The 15,419-nt window shown below is 36.9% G+C and overlaps 2 protein-coding genes across 2 annotated transcripts in view; one reads left to right on the plus strand and one right to left on the minus strand.

The window, feature by feature from the left end:
• Window positions 1-8,383, minus strand: part of rxfp2l (relaxin family peptide receptor 2, like) — a 32,172-nt gene extending 23,789 nt beyond the window's left edge. The window contains 3 exon segments of the mRNA XM_043238349.1: window positions 1,064-1,135; window positions 1,702-1,830; window positions 8,279-8,383. Of these exon segments, the coding sequence (XP_043094284.1) occupies window positions 1,064-1,135; window positions 1,702-1,830; window positions 8,279-8,333 (256 nt within the window). The 5' untranslated portion in view covers window positions 8,334-8,383.
• A 1,082-nt stretch (window positions 8,384-9,465) lies between these two features.
• On the plus strand, window positions 9,466-15,082 carry steep1 (STING1 ER exit protein 1). Its single transcript, XM_043238327.1, has 7 exons — window positions 9,466-9,692; window positions 11,635-11,752; window positions 11,842-11,883; window positions 13,034-13,178; window positions 13,272-13,361; window positions 13,464-13,556; window positions 14,816-15,082. Exons 1-7 carry the CDS (start codon window positions 9,569-9,571, stop codon window positions 14,876-14,878), a joined length of 675 nt encoding a protein of 224 aa, XP_043094262.1. The 5' UTR covers window positions 9,466-9,568; the 3' UTR covers window positions 14,879-15,082.
• Window positions 15,083-15,419: the final 337 nt, after the last annotated feature.

The following is a 15,419-nucleotide window of genomic DNA, read 5'->3' on the forward strand; positions in this document are numbered from 1 at the left end:
GCAAAACTAATTGAATAATATTTTGTGAGATGTCAAGTTTAAATTTCTTTCTCCTTCTATTCCCTCCCTTTCATCCAGGCAAATGTATCTCTTTTTTTGGTGAGTTTAATTTAGGCCAATTTGCTTAGAAGTTTTTATAATCAAATCAGAAGTGTGACAGATTGGTTTGTTGCAGAGTTTGAAACAGTTTGTTGTTTGCAAACAAATTGATCCTCAGAAGTGAGACAATGAAGCGTGTCCAATAAATTCGCCAAACTAAACACATTGCCAGTCCGTGTCCTTCTTTCTGGCACTCAAAGATGAAAGAGGGACAAACGACTCAATGAGTTCTTGAAGCTACACCGTAAGAGGGATATTTCTTTTCTATCATTTGAGAACTGTCATGTAGAGTTTTTTATAAAAAAAATTCTACAAATGTAAAATATAAGCAAAGGAAAAAAAAAGAGAATGAATTTAGTGTATTTGCTAGAATTTCACAGCAGTTCTCAAGGGGAAAAAAAGCCAACTTTTTTCCTTCCAAACTGTTCAATGAAATATGTTTTACAGTAAATAGAGGTACACATTGCAGTCTTATTTTTGACTGTCCTGTTCCAGGCAAATAAAAAAAAAAACAACTAAATTTTAATACCAAATAACACCTAATAATAAAGCCAGACAATAACATAGCGTTAGTATCAATTTCTAACACCTATTTATAATACCCAGTGATAACATTCAAAGGACCTGTTCCATCTAACCAAGAGTTGTTAAGTATTAAACCCATCTCACATTCTTGGGTTTACACACTTTTGTTTCTAAGAGGAGTATTATACAAATGATATTGAAAGCCCTGCTTAAAAAACAAATCATAACTGTGAACAGAAAGCCCCACGCACACCTCACTATAATATTTGTATAGCAGTAAAACATTGTGCTGCAGAATTCAGCACAGCTTAATCAGCCTTTATGATTGTGTATGTAGTCTTTATGCATGTTTATCTTTTATACAATTCAAAAATACATTTAAAGCAAAACAGACAGAGAAAGGCACAACAAGCGAAAGGCACTAAATGAGAATACTCACTGCACTCTTTTGACTCCTGGACCCTTGTTTTCATGAAGGCATCAAATAGATGGGGCCAACCACTGTTATCCACTAAAACACACACACACACACACACACACACACACACACACACACACACACACACACACACACACACACACACATTCTAATATTCTCACGTATGTATTTGGAATGAACATTTCTGTGTGCAGAATCTGGATTACGTAGTCAAATTCCAAAAATGAAGTAGATTCATGAAGATTCAAGTAGATTGTGATTAGATTCAATTACATTTTAAAATACTCATAATCAGTTAGGCTACTTTTTTACTGAATACATGAGTACATATTATTTTCTTACTCTTTGTATTTTAATATCATTAGCTTATGAGATTATCCTTTTTAAAATAGAAATTAGTCTGATTACATAACTCAAAATGTGTAATGTAATGGCTTACGTTGCTAACTACAATTTTTGCCATGTAATTTGGGATAAGTAACGGACTTCAGTTTCAAAGTAATCTACCCAGCTTTGCATTTTATGTGTGTGTGTGTGTGTGTTTACGGCAGTATAATGTGGAAATGTCTGCACACTTGCATTAGTGTGAATGCAATTGTAGACAGTCTATTTTCTGTATGTCTTGGCCACAGTCTTACCGCAGTTCTCTTCATCTGCTCCGTTAGGACAGTCCTGGTGCCCATTACAGTGCTGTGGTTGAGGCAAACACACTGACAGATTCCCACACGGAAACTGACCCAACGGACACATATCAGAACCTGAAGAATCTACATACACACAAACACATCCATTGACAGAAAGTCATTTCAGTGTCTGTTCAGACATGGTTTTGACTGTTTAATGAAGTACATTTTTATTCCTGTCTGGAAAAAAACCCAGAATAACTATTAAATATAATTGGCATGAAAATTTGTGAATGTGTTTTCTAAAATGAATAAAATCCAGCCAAGATGTTTTAAACAGTCCTGACTGAATCCACCAGCAAAATTGATTCATAAATCACATTGCACTGAATGAGCCCCTGTCCTTTTTTTTTAGTTTAAATGCCTGTTTTGCAGCAATGTACATGTTTTTTTTGTGGATGTTATATATGAGATATATACTAGTATACATATCTTCAAATGCAATTGAAGATGTAAAAGATCACCGTAAAAGATCAAATCTCTGTCAAAACATATGTCGTTGATCCAGTGATGGTTAGAAATTAAAACCTAATTAAAATATGTGCAAATGTTGTTGCTGTTCCTTTTGTAGCACTCCTGGAGGTCAGAGTTCATGATGCAGGTAGGTCACGTGACTGATGGAAGACTTAGGTTAGTTAGTGGTAACCCTGCCACCACTCGCGTGACCTCTCAGCCTCATGACAGCATCACATTGTACTCAAACCGAAGACATTACAGGATACTGCAGCTCTGATGTAACACCTTGGAAATGTAAGGCTCTGTGTGAATTCTTACCTTATAACAAGTTTTCAATATGTAAATCTTTACATTCAAACCTCAGATATGACACCCCTACCAATGAAAAGGCTTCTGACCAATGGTATCTGCTACTTTCAATAAAAGATCATATTTTTTGGCCAGGATTAGTGTATATTGAAAATAAAATTTAAAAAAGGTTATTGAAGTAAAATCATGCGAGCAAAATAAATTGAGTATTTCTATAAAGCTCTTAAGGTAAAAGCTGTTGAAGCTCTCAAAGCTCTGCGGGATACCAAAACAGTTTTTTTTTTTGCTTTGGGACTGGGGAGAAATTTTAAATGACGGAAATGGGAGATTAAACAATTATTTTAATAGAATAACTGTATGAGACATCTGGAGGATAATATCTGCCGATACGTGACTGTAGAACATGATTGTATCTGTATTATTGTACGTTATGATGTAAGGCAATTCGTTTTTAATTACCGTTTTTAAATGAACTCATAAGCACAATTATGAAATAGTTCTGAAGTTATAAATATACCATCTTATAATCTAAAAAAACTTTTAAAGCAGTGGTTCTCAACCCTATAGTAGAAAACCACTAATGAATGCCGTTTTCTTTATGTTTATTTATGCTGCATTTATTTCATTAATATTAACTGTATAAACACTACTTTCCAATGTTGCAAAAACATTTAGATGGTGTAGTATGTGCTATTCATCGCCTCATTTATTAATTCACCTCTTTGTAACTGTCATTTCTGATGCTGGGTCATCGTTAAAATTCACACAGTCAGGGATGAAATATTTATGGGCAGGATTCCTTCAGCCCAGAGTGAGTATGATATACCATAGAGTCTTAGTGGGTCCTTCTCATCGTGGCCTGGAACAAGACAACGTTGTCTCCACTGACAATAGTCTTGATGACATCATTGAAATCACTGCCATTTTGTTTGCTTTCATTCTTTGACCCTTTGACAGAATCCTTTAGTCCATCCCGCATTCTTCATTCTGCTTTTCATCTACGCTATGTTCTAGTCAATGGACTCTCTCTTTCTGTCTGCAGGATGAATATAAAGCAGTGGTTGGTTTATGTGAAGCCCCGGGGAGCTGCTGTCATGTAGCATGGACACCTCTACACATCCCCATCAAGTCCAAAGGGTCAGTTGAAATTCTCAGTCTTTCTTTCATCATTCACTCACACATAAACACTTGAAAAATCCTCTTGAACACCTTGAATACTCTGCCATTATTATCGGACAGCAAGTCAGTCACGTACATGATAAGACTGTCTGCCCTGAACTGTGCACTACCCAATTAGCTCAGCTCTCCAGAACCGTAACCTTCACACTCTGGTGTTTCCTTCTTGAAATCTCTCAAACACAGGCAGGCACAAATGAAAACACATCTGCTCGCGCATGAGCAGATGATCTGAATTGTAAACTTTTCACCATAACTAAAGAAGAAATCCAACGTGATGCGTGGCTCTGAAACTGAAAGGTTTGTTTGTCACGCCAACTCTCTATCACACACACGCACATGCAGTCCAGAAAATAACTCTAGTTTATCACCTTAAGAGAGGTCAATTTAATTTTTTGCAACTGTTTTTACCCATAGTAATAAAAAAGAGGTCCCTTTGAGGATACTACCCCAGTGCAAAGCTATGTTGTACTTACATGAAGTTTTAGCAAATTTCTCAGAGAGTAATTTTTGGGCCCAAGGTGACTCCAAAAGACTACTGTGTTAGTTAAATAAATAAAAACTGGCTGATATGTTTATAAGCTGATTGATTGGACACCATTCAGAACCTGATTTTGCTGAGTATGACATGTTCCTGGATCAACATCTTTGTTGACAACAAAGCAACATTGTGATTGACCAATCAGATTTAAAGAGACCATTTTTGTGAAGTTTAGGCCTATAATCAGTGTTTGGTGTTTGTACAGGTTGGTCAGATATGGTCACAATTAAATTTTTGGATTAAAATATTGTTCTAGGGTCAACAAAATATGTTGACCCGGGAACAAATAGAACTCAGCAATATGAGGATGTGCTGAAAGATGTTCATTTAATTAAAGCTGGGAAAATTGTTATATAAATAGCCAGAGCTGGGAGTGACATGCCACAAAAGTAATGTATTACAGTAATAAATTACTTTTTGCTGTAACGCAGTAGTGTAAGGCATTACTAATCAGTTTTCATTAATATTTTACTCTGTACACACTTTTAGCTCAAAATTTACTTGTTAAAATAATAATAATAATAAACCGAGCAAGACATGAGACTAAAAGAATAAAAATGAAAGAATAAAAATGCTGCAAGTAAGCTCTATTTCTTGCTTGTGGTCAGTTAATAGCAAAGTGTGGTGTCCAAGCTTATAAATAAAGACTAAAGGACAGCTTCTGATATATTTTTTTTAGCAGTTACTTTCTTTCATCTCTCTCTCGCTGAGGGAACATTGTGTGATGTGGTCCAGTGAAGGCTTGTTTAGGGCAAGATTTACAGGAGTGCTATAAGGCTACTGAAACGTGGCATGATTTCAGGTCCGAGGCTATTTGCGACTGATTGGTGAAGATGGCAGAAGACATTCACAAAATGGACATTGTCACGTCGTCACTCCCTTCATCTACTGATCCTGTCACCTGGTCACGTTCACAATCACCCGAATTCTAATCACACGCACCTGCAGCCACTTACCATCACCCCATATAACCCGCTCGCTCCATTCCTTCAGTGGCTGATCACAAGGTTTCACTGCGATTGCTCTGATCATCGCTCCGTTTGCCTGCCTGCCTGCCCGAAAGACTCTTTAATATGCCCACCAGCTTACAAGTAAATAACTCAGTTTGTTTGGAAGCCGCTGATTGCCTGTGTTAAACAAACTTCCTTCTTTGCCTATACTCAGAGTTTGTATCCTTGACCAGAGTGTGACAGACATGTGTGCGTTAGGCTACTTCGAGTTTTCTGTCATCTTTTCTTGCGTTGTTTTAAACCTTCACTTGGCCAATTAGAGCAGATTTAGACCCTACTCCAGATCTGGACCGAGACGCTCTGGCTTTAGTCCGACTCGTGTCCGACAGCTTATCAATATTACCCGCCCGAGCCCGTCTTCCCCCACACTTCTGCCAAAATGGCACATAATACTGTTTCGGCTATTAAAATACTTACATTTTGTGAGTAATAATCGCAAATGAACTTTTATTAAGTTTATTTAAAAAAAGACAGACAGTGAGCTATGTAACTATGTTTGATCAATTTAACCTTTTCAAATGATCGACTTACCTAAAACAAATTATATAGATATGCTAAAACAATTCAAACATACAAATTAAACCTGCGCTGTAATAAAGCGTGATAGTATATGATGGCATATGCAAGTTTGTGCTGAGAATCTAAAGTGAGCTCTGCAGGACACAAAGGCACCAGCGGGATCGCTTGCATTTTTTTCAGTGGAAACAACTTTTACAAAAATAACTTACTCCAAAGATGACTTCTTTCTAAAGTTACATCTGAGGAGATGGTGAGCGATAAGGAAATTTATCTTTGCGACACGACCTCAGAAAACACTTGTTTATTAGTAAATAATTTAAATATCTTCCTACTAGGACACATTCATGCTAATTAGCCGATTTTTGCCAGCACTTTGCGGCAAGTGCCTACTGCATGAATTTGTGCGCAGAACTCTTCAACTGCTGACGGCACGCTCTCTAGTAATTTTGGTGAAAGTAACTCAGAAGTAAAACTTTTTGAGACGGTAATATTGTAAGGCAAGGACTTACTTTTAAACAACAGTAGCGAGTAATCCAGAATGTATTACAATTTGGAAGTAACTTGCACAACACTGTAAATAGCGCACATTCATTTTAGGTTGCTTAAAAACCTGGGAATCCTGAACCCATCCTTCTTGGAAATACTTCTATTGATGTCATCTTTTTTCTGACACTGTCCTTTTTTTAAAGTATTTACTGAAATCACCTTGACTGAGTGGTAGTTTTCCCTTCTGCAGCTTTATATGTTCATTCATCTTTTTTTTGAATTGGCATGAAATCTGTTTCTTTCTTGCTTTATTTAAACTGCTCAATTCAGCATATTTCTGGGTTGAGGGTCAGCTCAACCTGGAAACTACTTTAGTTTCTTTTGTCATTTAATTGTATGCGCATGAGATTATTATCAAACAACCACAGTCTACTCATGGACACACACCTCATGCTCTTCTACCCTATGTGACACATTCATCTTTCTTTCCCCAAGTACATTCTTCTTTTAAGAAATTCATCCTACCTTCAAGGCTAATTAACTCTGTTATGAAGCAATTCAAAGTCAGATGCATTCTTCAAAATACAAATATAAACTCTATGTGCTCTTCTGGAGACGGGTATAAGATATGACCTCATCAAAGAAGATTTCTAAATACCAAAGTACATAAGCTGCTGTTCTCTAAGGAGAGACTTCTCACTTGATTAATACCGTAGTTTTAGAAGGTCACGTAAACCCCAAAGAAAAACGGAAACATCCTCAGATCTGCGTAATCTCTAAAGAAGAAAACATGATTATATAGTAACCAATAAATGAGCAGAATAAAAAATGTAGACTATTTTGTTTAAAAAAAAAGAGATTAGATTCATTTTAAAAAGCAGAACAAAACACTGCACACCAACAGAAAGATCTCAATAACAACGCATGAGGTGATAGTGTCCTAGGAGGATGCATACGCTGTCCAGTCCTTGAGGGAATATTGAATTCTTGATTCATACTTGTGTCTGTCTGTGACCCAAAACACTATAGATTATGGATCATGAGAGAAGCCACAGGACATATCACAGAATATAAAAACACAAGAATCTCCTGACAAGTGAATAAATATGGTGTTGCTTTCCAGCCCCTTGGGGAATTTTGCACAGAGTGTGTGTTCTTGTATGTGTGTGTGTCTGCGTCCATCAATCTTCTGACTTCCTCTTAATAATTCAGCACACCCTCTCTCTCTCTCTCTCTCTCTCTCTCTCTCACACACACACACACACACACACACACACACATTCCACCTGTGTTTGGAGATACTCTTAGGTTCACCATCTAATCTAAAACAGGCTGAGTTTCTCATAATGAGAAAAAGACCAAACAATTAAAACATATCTTTAAAAGCTACATGAAAAACATACACTCACAGGTTACACGTTCACCAGATAATCAAACACTTCTTTACGCACACTAAAACTAAAATTAAAATGCATATATGCGAGTGCATTTCTGTAGACTATCACTTCACAAAAGTGCCAGATAAGAGAAGAACCAGCATTCTATGAGCATTTCACAGGATCTTACCAGCATAACACTGACATGCATTAATAAAAAATCTCTAATTATATTAATTAAAAAGTCTGATCCCGAAAGGCAGATACAACGGACTGAAGCTCATTTACATTGGAAAAAGCTCATTATCTCATTTATATTCATTCAATCACATTTATAAACCATTCACGACATACTGATAGCGATAAAGCTTCTTTGAAAAGTGCACCCCATTAACTAACAGGGCGGTTCATTCAACAGATGATTCATTCTCTCATTCTTCTGCGCAGGTATTCATTTACACATTCTTCGAGCAGTATTAAGTCCACTACAAACACTAAATGGAATGAAAGGGAGAAAAGAGCAAGCAGAGAAAAAGAATGTTTGAGACTATCTCCTGAGACCACAGATAGTCATGCGGTTACCTGTGTTCAGAATGAGAAAGCCATGTGGGATAGTTAGAGATGAAGAGATGGGGTAAAACAACAAAAGTGGGTCTTACCTGAAAGAAAAGCAAGGGAAAAGGAGAGAGAAGAAAGGAGGAGAGGAGGAAGCATGATGCGTGGTGCTCTGAGATACAAGTGAGTGCGTATCTCCTAGGCTGCTAGTTGCTGATCTGAGCAATGGAGAGAGAGAGAGAGAGAGAGAGAGAGAGAGAGAGAGAGAGAGAGAGAGAGAGAGAGAGAGAGAGAGAGAGAGAGAGAGAGAGAGAGAGAGAGAGAGAGAGAGAGAGAGAGAGAGAGACATGAAAACATACTCTTTGCCAAACCACCATGATTCCTAACACACACTCGCATGTGAGCTTGTGTGAGGAAGACCATGTGCTCTGTTTATTATTTAAGGTGCCATGTTGCTACTGTACTTTGCTGTTAAGACTTAGTAAGGCAGGGAGTCTCAATGTTCTTAATATTGACAACAGAAATGCGCATGTGTATATTTGTCTATAGTATATAAGAGGCAAAACCGCAAAAGGAGAAAGGTGGCATGTCTTTTATTTATTATAAATTGCAAAAACTACTATATCTCACTAAATCGGCAGAAATCCCAAATCCAGAAAATTTGCACCGTTAAAAGTTAGCAATGAGAAATGAGAAATCAATGCAACGTGCTTGAGTAAAATTACAAAAACAAAAAGTAATAGAAAATAGGTAAAAAGTGTTGCGTAATAAAATAAACTGTCAAATAATAAATAAGCAATTTAATTACACAGGGTAAAGCAAAAATGAGGAATACATTAAAATGTCTAATGAAGAGGAGCGTTTAAGTAATTTTCTTAAAATGAGGGTCTGATATTGTTACCAAATTAAGAAGTCACTTGTTACAAGGATAAAGTAACATTCAAGTAGCTGAATTAACGGTTAGCCTACAACATAGCCATGTAGCTAACAAAGGTGTGTCTTTACAGAGGCCATCTTATTAATATTACATCCCTAGATTATTGAATGCTCTGTCTACATTTATCAGGGAATGCCTCAACCTTTATTTTTTCAAGGAAAAAAATTGCATTTTGAGTGTGAGAACGACTTGATAAGACAAATAAAGAAACAACTTCTCCTATCGTTAGAACATCATCGTTATATCCAGTTTACACAGACAGATGTTCCGCACAAGATTCTAGTATTTTTTTTAACATCCACAGCGCCATCTAGAGGAAACCAGGCCAAAGACGCGCGGGTCCCCCTAACGTCACAGAAACGATCGACGTCATCACCGGGCGACAACAGGGGAGTAAACAAGCCTGAAAACGCACCTCACGTTTTGAACTTAAAAATAAAGTAAAGGAAGGTTAAATATGCCCAAAGTAGTGTCTCGGAGTGTGGTGTGCTCGGACACCCGTGACAGGGAGGAGTATGACGACGGGGAGAAACCCCTGCACGTGTATTACTGTCTGTGTGGTCAGATGGTCCTTGTTCTGGGTGAGTAGCCCAAGTTTCAATAGCTGTCCAGTAATTAATTTTTTTTTACATTAAGGGAACAGTCACCGGCTATCAAACTAACTGACGTTTAAGAAATAATCGTGTTTCCAGTACTATGGCCTCGCCCCCGCCCCATGTTCACTTTCAGCGATACGACAAAATTTTAACGTTTGCGGTGTGGACATAGTGAGTGATTATAACGGGAGCTTACTAGATTCGCCTTTCTCTCTCTTTTGTGTGTGTGTGTGTGTGTGTGTGTGTGTGTGTGTGTGTGTGTGTGTTTGGGTTCTGATTCGTTTCGAAATTCCGCTTATAAACGTATCGGTGATTTTGAACGAATCATCTCAAAATATTGCAAGCATTGAGAAACTTGTTCATGCCTTTATGGCCAGTAGGGTAGATTGCAATGGACTCCACCATACTTCCCCAAAAGAACATTAGACAACTGATAATAACTAGAACCATATCGCTGCAATCTTTGGGCTCTTTACTTTGGCTTCGGCTTTTATAGCTTCTGTTCAGATTTGTCCTCTAACCTCACCGTGTTCACCTCACACATATGTGTCTGCACCTGAACTCAGTTGAATGTGTGAACAGGGAAATGCTTTTAGAGCAGGCTGACTGTTATTTCACACAACAGGGCTTTGTCCCACTCAGCCTTACTTATGCTGTGAATATTGTAGGATAGGTGTCATTCTATACGCCTGGCGCTTCAAAATGTGTTGTCCTCTACTGTCAACGTGGCCTGTGGACGTCATATGAGATGCTCAGGTTTTTTGGGCATCCCAAAGCACAGGCGCATCTGTGTCATCCTGTTCCAGGATCTGTCTAAAATGTCTAAAATCTTGCATTCAGCAGATATGTGACCCTGAAGCACAAAACCAGTAGCGAAGTAGCACGTGTATATTTGTAGCGGTAGCCAACAATACATTACATAGGTCAAAATTGTACATTTTTCTTTTAAAATCATTAGGATTAAGGAAAGATCATGTTCCATGCAGATATTTCTACATTTCCTATTGTAAATATATCATAACGTATTTAGATTAGATCATAGGGCTATTGTAAAAATAAATGAAACTTGTTTCTATGCTTTCAAATAAATAGACATGCTAAAACACAGAATTTGGAAACAATAAAACGCAAGTTGGAAAAAAAGAAAACATTTGATAGGACCCTAAATATCATTTTGTTAAAGCTTTAAAAGCAGAAAACCTAGGGGAATCCACAAATCTCAGTGCATAATAACCCGAGGTGCAAAAAATGTACACTTGGGTCATAAATTGATAACTTGTTTTCCTTGTGATCACTGCCTTTTCAGTTGTAGATTTCTTCGCCAAGTGTGTGATAATGAGAAAAGACACATTCGGTTGAAATATAACAAGAAGCTAAGGATAATTATCATGCTGTGTTTCTGCTTTTCATTCATATGGTGTTATTCATGATTTCCTTCTGGAAGTGAAATTAGTGTGATTAAACTTGTTCTCTGTGCTATGTATGTTTATTAAATTGGTTGGAAATTGAATGTCATGATGCTGAATCATTTTAAAGTGTTCAAATCTATTTTCAGCATTCTTATAAATATTTTCTTTTGTGTTCTGTATAAGAAAGTAAGTCATACAGCTTTGCAATGATTTGAGGGTGAATGTTTACCAAACAAAATTGTTTGTTAAAATGTCTGTTCTTAGCTACATAATGGTGAATTTCAACTAAATGTAGCTTAGAATTCAACAGCTCTGTATACCATTCAGTATAGACTAATATAGAAGACATCTGAATGTACTTGGTTGATGTCTATGGAGAAAGGTCAGTGAGATGATACTAGTCAATAAGACATCACCTTTCTGCTTTACAAGAGTATGTTTTGTCTGTTGGCTCTGCATTGTGTGTTCTTTGTGTGAGAACTAAAGAGAAATAATTAAGCCCGCATGTTCCTTTTTAGATTGTCAGATAGAGAAATTACCCATGAGACCACGGGACAAAGCCAGAGTGATTGATGCAGCAAAACACGCCCACAAGTTCTGCAATGTGGAGGAAGATGAGACGGTGTACTTGAAAAGGTGTGTGTGTGTGTGTGTCTGTAAGTTTGCTGAAGTTGTTCTCTGAGACATTGATCAAGATTCTCTAACCGATGTATGCCTCTCTGCAGGTCAGAGGGCATCGAAAGACAGTTTCGCAAAAAATGTGGGAAGTAAGTAAGCCTGCAAACTCATTTTACAATGCACAGAAGGTCAGCAGGCGTCCAGAATGAATGATATTAATCTGTCTACAGCATGAAGTTTGTTACATACTATCCCATTTATACAACAGTTTGTTATAGCAAACAGCTCATTACAAGACGCAGCTCTCTGGAATACTTTTAGTTTTTTCTTTTAATTCTTTAAACTAAAGAATACTTTAAATTCTTTGAGATAATAAGAATATTGGCAACACTTTAGTGTCTAATTCTCACTATTAAGCAGTTTGTTATAAGCATGAATGTTACTGGGACAATGACTTTATTATTAATTAAAAAGCACATGTTAATATATTATTCTGCAAGACCTTATTCCAAATTCTTAATACACAATTCCTACTTAATTCTAAAGCTTAACAACTATTTTACTTAGTATTTATAAACAGTAATTAGGAGTATATTGAGGCAAGTCTAGTTAGTTCATAGTTAATAGTTAGTTACTATAATATTAGTCATTTAGTAGTGCTTATTAAGCACATATTAATTGATGCCTAAGACTTCATTTTCAATGTGTTTTTATTCAGCAAGGATGCATGAAATTGATCAAAAACCACAGATAATAATAATCAAATTTAAAATAGCAATATTACTGTATTTACTGTATTTTGGGAAATGCAACCTTTAAAGTATTCAAAAATCTCACAACCTCAGATTTTTAAAAAGAAGTGTAATAAAATGATTGAAAAAATGTTCCATGCCCATTTAATTATTTATATGTTAAGTAGGTTTGTAATATACTGTATAATGTAGTAAACAAATAATCCCCTTTAGGATGAAGCATAACCTTAATCTCACAATTTATGGCTCTTTTCCAGCCATATTATCTCCTGTCCATAAATAAGCATGCACAACAGTCAGCCCCAAGCTTCCCGTGTCACCATGGCGACTCTGTCACGCTGTGCCCAGGAGGCTGACATCAAGGCCGCAGTGGCAGTTTGCTTGTGAAACGTGCTAATTGTGTGTGATCTCAGAATTTTTTAGCAAGTTTGATTACTCTCTAAATCAGCTCATCTGACTTTGTTAATAATAAAAACACTGTGTGCCTCAAGTTTGAGAAATCAGCTGTTTCTAATGTGTTTGAACTGTTTCTGTGTGTTCTGTGTAGATGTGGTCTTCTCTTGTTCTATCAGCATCAGATGAAAAGCACTCCAGCGACGTTCATCGTGGATGGCGCGCTGGTGAAGTTCGGCCAGGGATTTGGCAACACAAGCGTATACAGCCAGAAACAAGAGACGCCAAAGAAAGTCAGGGTGAGATACCATTTTTTTATTTCAAAAGATGAGATAGAACTGCAGCCTATGAGGGGAACAAGTTTGTGTGATAGGCTTTTCTATGCACTGTAGGTTATGATGACAAAACGCACCAAAGACATGGGCAAGTTCAGCTCTGTTACTGTTTCAACGATCGATGAAGAAGAGGAAGAGATTGAAGCGGTGAGTTTAAGTTCATCAGCTGCCTATCTGGCCTGACTCATCCCTTACATCATCTCTCTTTGTTGTAGAGCTGTGATTGATTGTGTTTGGTTTATCCTACAGCGGGAGGTAGCGGATTCTTATGCCCAGAATGCCAAAGTGATTGAGAAACAGCTGGAAAGGAAAGGAATGAGCAAGAGACGACTACAGGAACTGGTAAGAGCACACACAGAAAGATGAAAGAAAAGGCGGTGTGCATTCATGCTCGAGGCAGATTGAAACTTTAATATAGTCTGCACAGTTAATGAATTTAGAGTTCAAGATGACAGAGACCCTCACACACACACACACACACTCTTAATCTTATTTACCTTGGCAGCTCTTTAAAGTGGTTGGTTAAGCAGCTGAAGGCTTGTATTTGATTATCTTAAAAAGTGTGGAGATAAGCACACACAAGTTCTTGAGTTGAACTGTAAACACAAACACACACACACACACACACACACAGACACACAGACACACACACAAATATTAGGCCTTTCTGAAGCCAGGTCATGAACATTTTTTTAATATTTTTTTTTTTAGATCTGTGTACTGTGAAATGGCAAGAAAACTTGTTTAAATTGTGTTGTCTTCTTCAGCTGCAATCCAAAAAAACATGAATCTTGACTAGTGTGATTTGATTCATGAAAAATAACCTCAGAAATTATTATTGTGATTCATTCTGACAGATTGTTTAATGAATCAACTTCATATGATAATCAAAACATATGGTCTAAAACACACAAACTACACACATGTGGAATGTAATCAATGAAAGATAAGATTAAAAAAAGGGATATTAAGCATTAAACAAGTTATTTGCTATGAAGATTTTATCCTTTTAATTATATTTTTCCCCAAACCCTGCACATTCCATATATATATATATATATATATATATATATATATATATATATATATATATATATATATATATATATATATATATATATATATATATATATATGGGGCAGGGACTTCCCTGTTCCCATTTAGTTTGAAACACTGCTGTGCAGACACACAAAACCCATAAATCAAGCCCATTTGAGCTGCAGAACTTCACTCTGGGAATTTCTGGACATCATATTAAAACTTCAGCTGAGCGGAATAGAGTGAATTTTGCAGATCTAGGCAAGAGTAAGACTGCGGGAGATGCTGAGTTTCTTCTTGCAGTTAGTCTTAGGTCTTGCACACACTCACTCAGGCTCTGTTAATGCGATTTGTACATAAATGACCTTTTTTGAGAAAAAATAAATGATGTTTGCTTACAATAATGTGGGAATAATATGTGAATTGTAAGGCTGCCATATACCATTTTTGAAACCCACAGAGGATGTGGTGTCAGTGACTGAATTAAATGATAATGTGGTATTGATTTTAGCAGGTTTAGACCGATTTCATTTGTAATCTGAACGCTGTTCCTCTCCACACAGGCTGAGCTTGAGGCGAAGAAAGCCAAGATGAAGGGAACTCTCATTGACAACCAGTTCAAATGAAGAATTTGTGTTAATGAGACAGCGACAGAGCAAATGAATAAGTTGTCTACATGACGCTACTGGAGAGTGTGTGTATTTGTGCAGTTGAAGTGTATGAAGGGAGGAAAAGGCCTTTTTTTTTTTTTTTTTTTTTTACAGATTTATTTAAATGTTAAAAATGATTTTCATGCTATTTTTCATTCAATAAAAAACAACCGAATTTTATCATTGTCATCCTTTTTATATTAGATACAGATACTTACAGAATCTGCTTCTCAGACATTTAATTTCAAGGCTGCTGTGCTTGTGTAATCTTTACCATACCGGTTTTGTGTAACTGTCCTTCACCCCAGCATGCGTCATGGACACATTCACACATGTTCAGTTCAGTTGTTCTGTTCAGATTTGCGAGCAAGATCGATCAGGCAAATCACTGGAAGCGCCATGTGGACAGAAGCTCTTAGAGAACCTCTGAAGAGTGATGATGAGCACCTGCAGGAAGAAAGATGTGTGTATCTGTATGGCTGGGCCAGTGTTTCTCAGTCCTGTGCGGTCCGTGATT

Source organism: Puntigrus tetrazona, chromosome 5 (assembly GCF_018831695.1).
Source record: "Puntigrus tetrazona isolate hp1 chromosome 5, ASM1883169v1, whole genome shotgun sequence".
Classification (NCBI taxonomy): Eukaryota; Metazoa; Chordata; class Actinopteri; order Cypriniformes; family Cyprinidae; genus Puntigrus; species Puntigrus tetrazona.

Coding starts and splice junctions, on each gene's coding strand:
- steep1 (XM_043238327.1), top strand. CDS start 9,569: ATGCCCAAAGTAGTGTCTCGGAGTGTGGTGTGCTCGGACACCCGTGAC. Junction 9,693..11,634: donor TCAGATGGTCCTTGTTCTGG/GTGAGTAGCCCA, acceptor GTTCCTTTTTAG/ATTGTCAGATAGAGAAATTA. Junction 11,884..13,033: donor TTTCGCAAAAAATGTGGGAA/GTAAGTAAGCCT, acceptor TGTTCTGTGTAG/ATGTGGTCTTCTCTTGTTCT.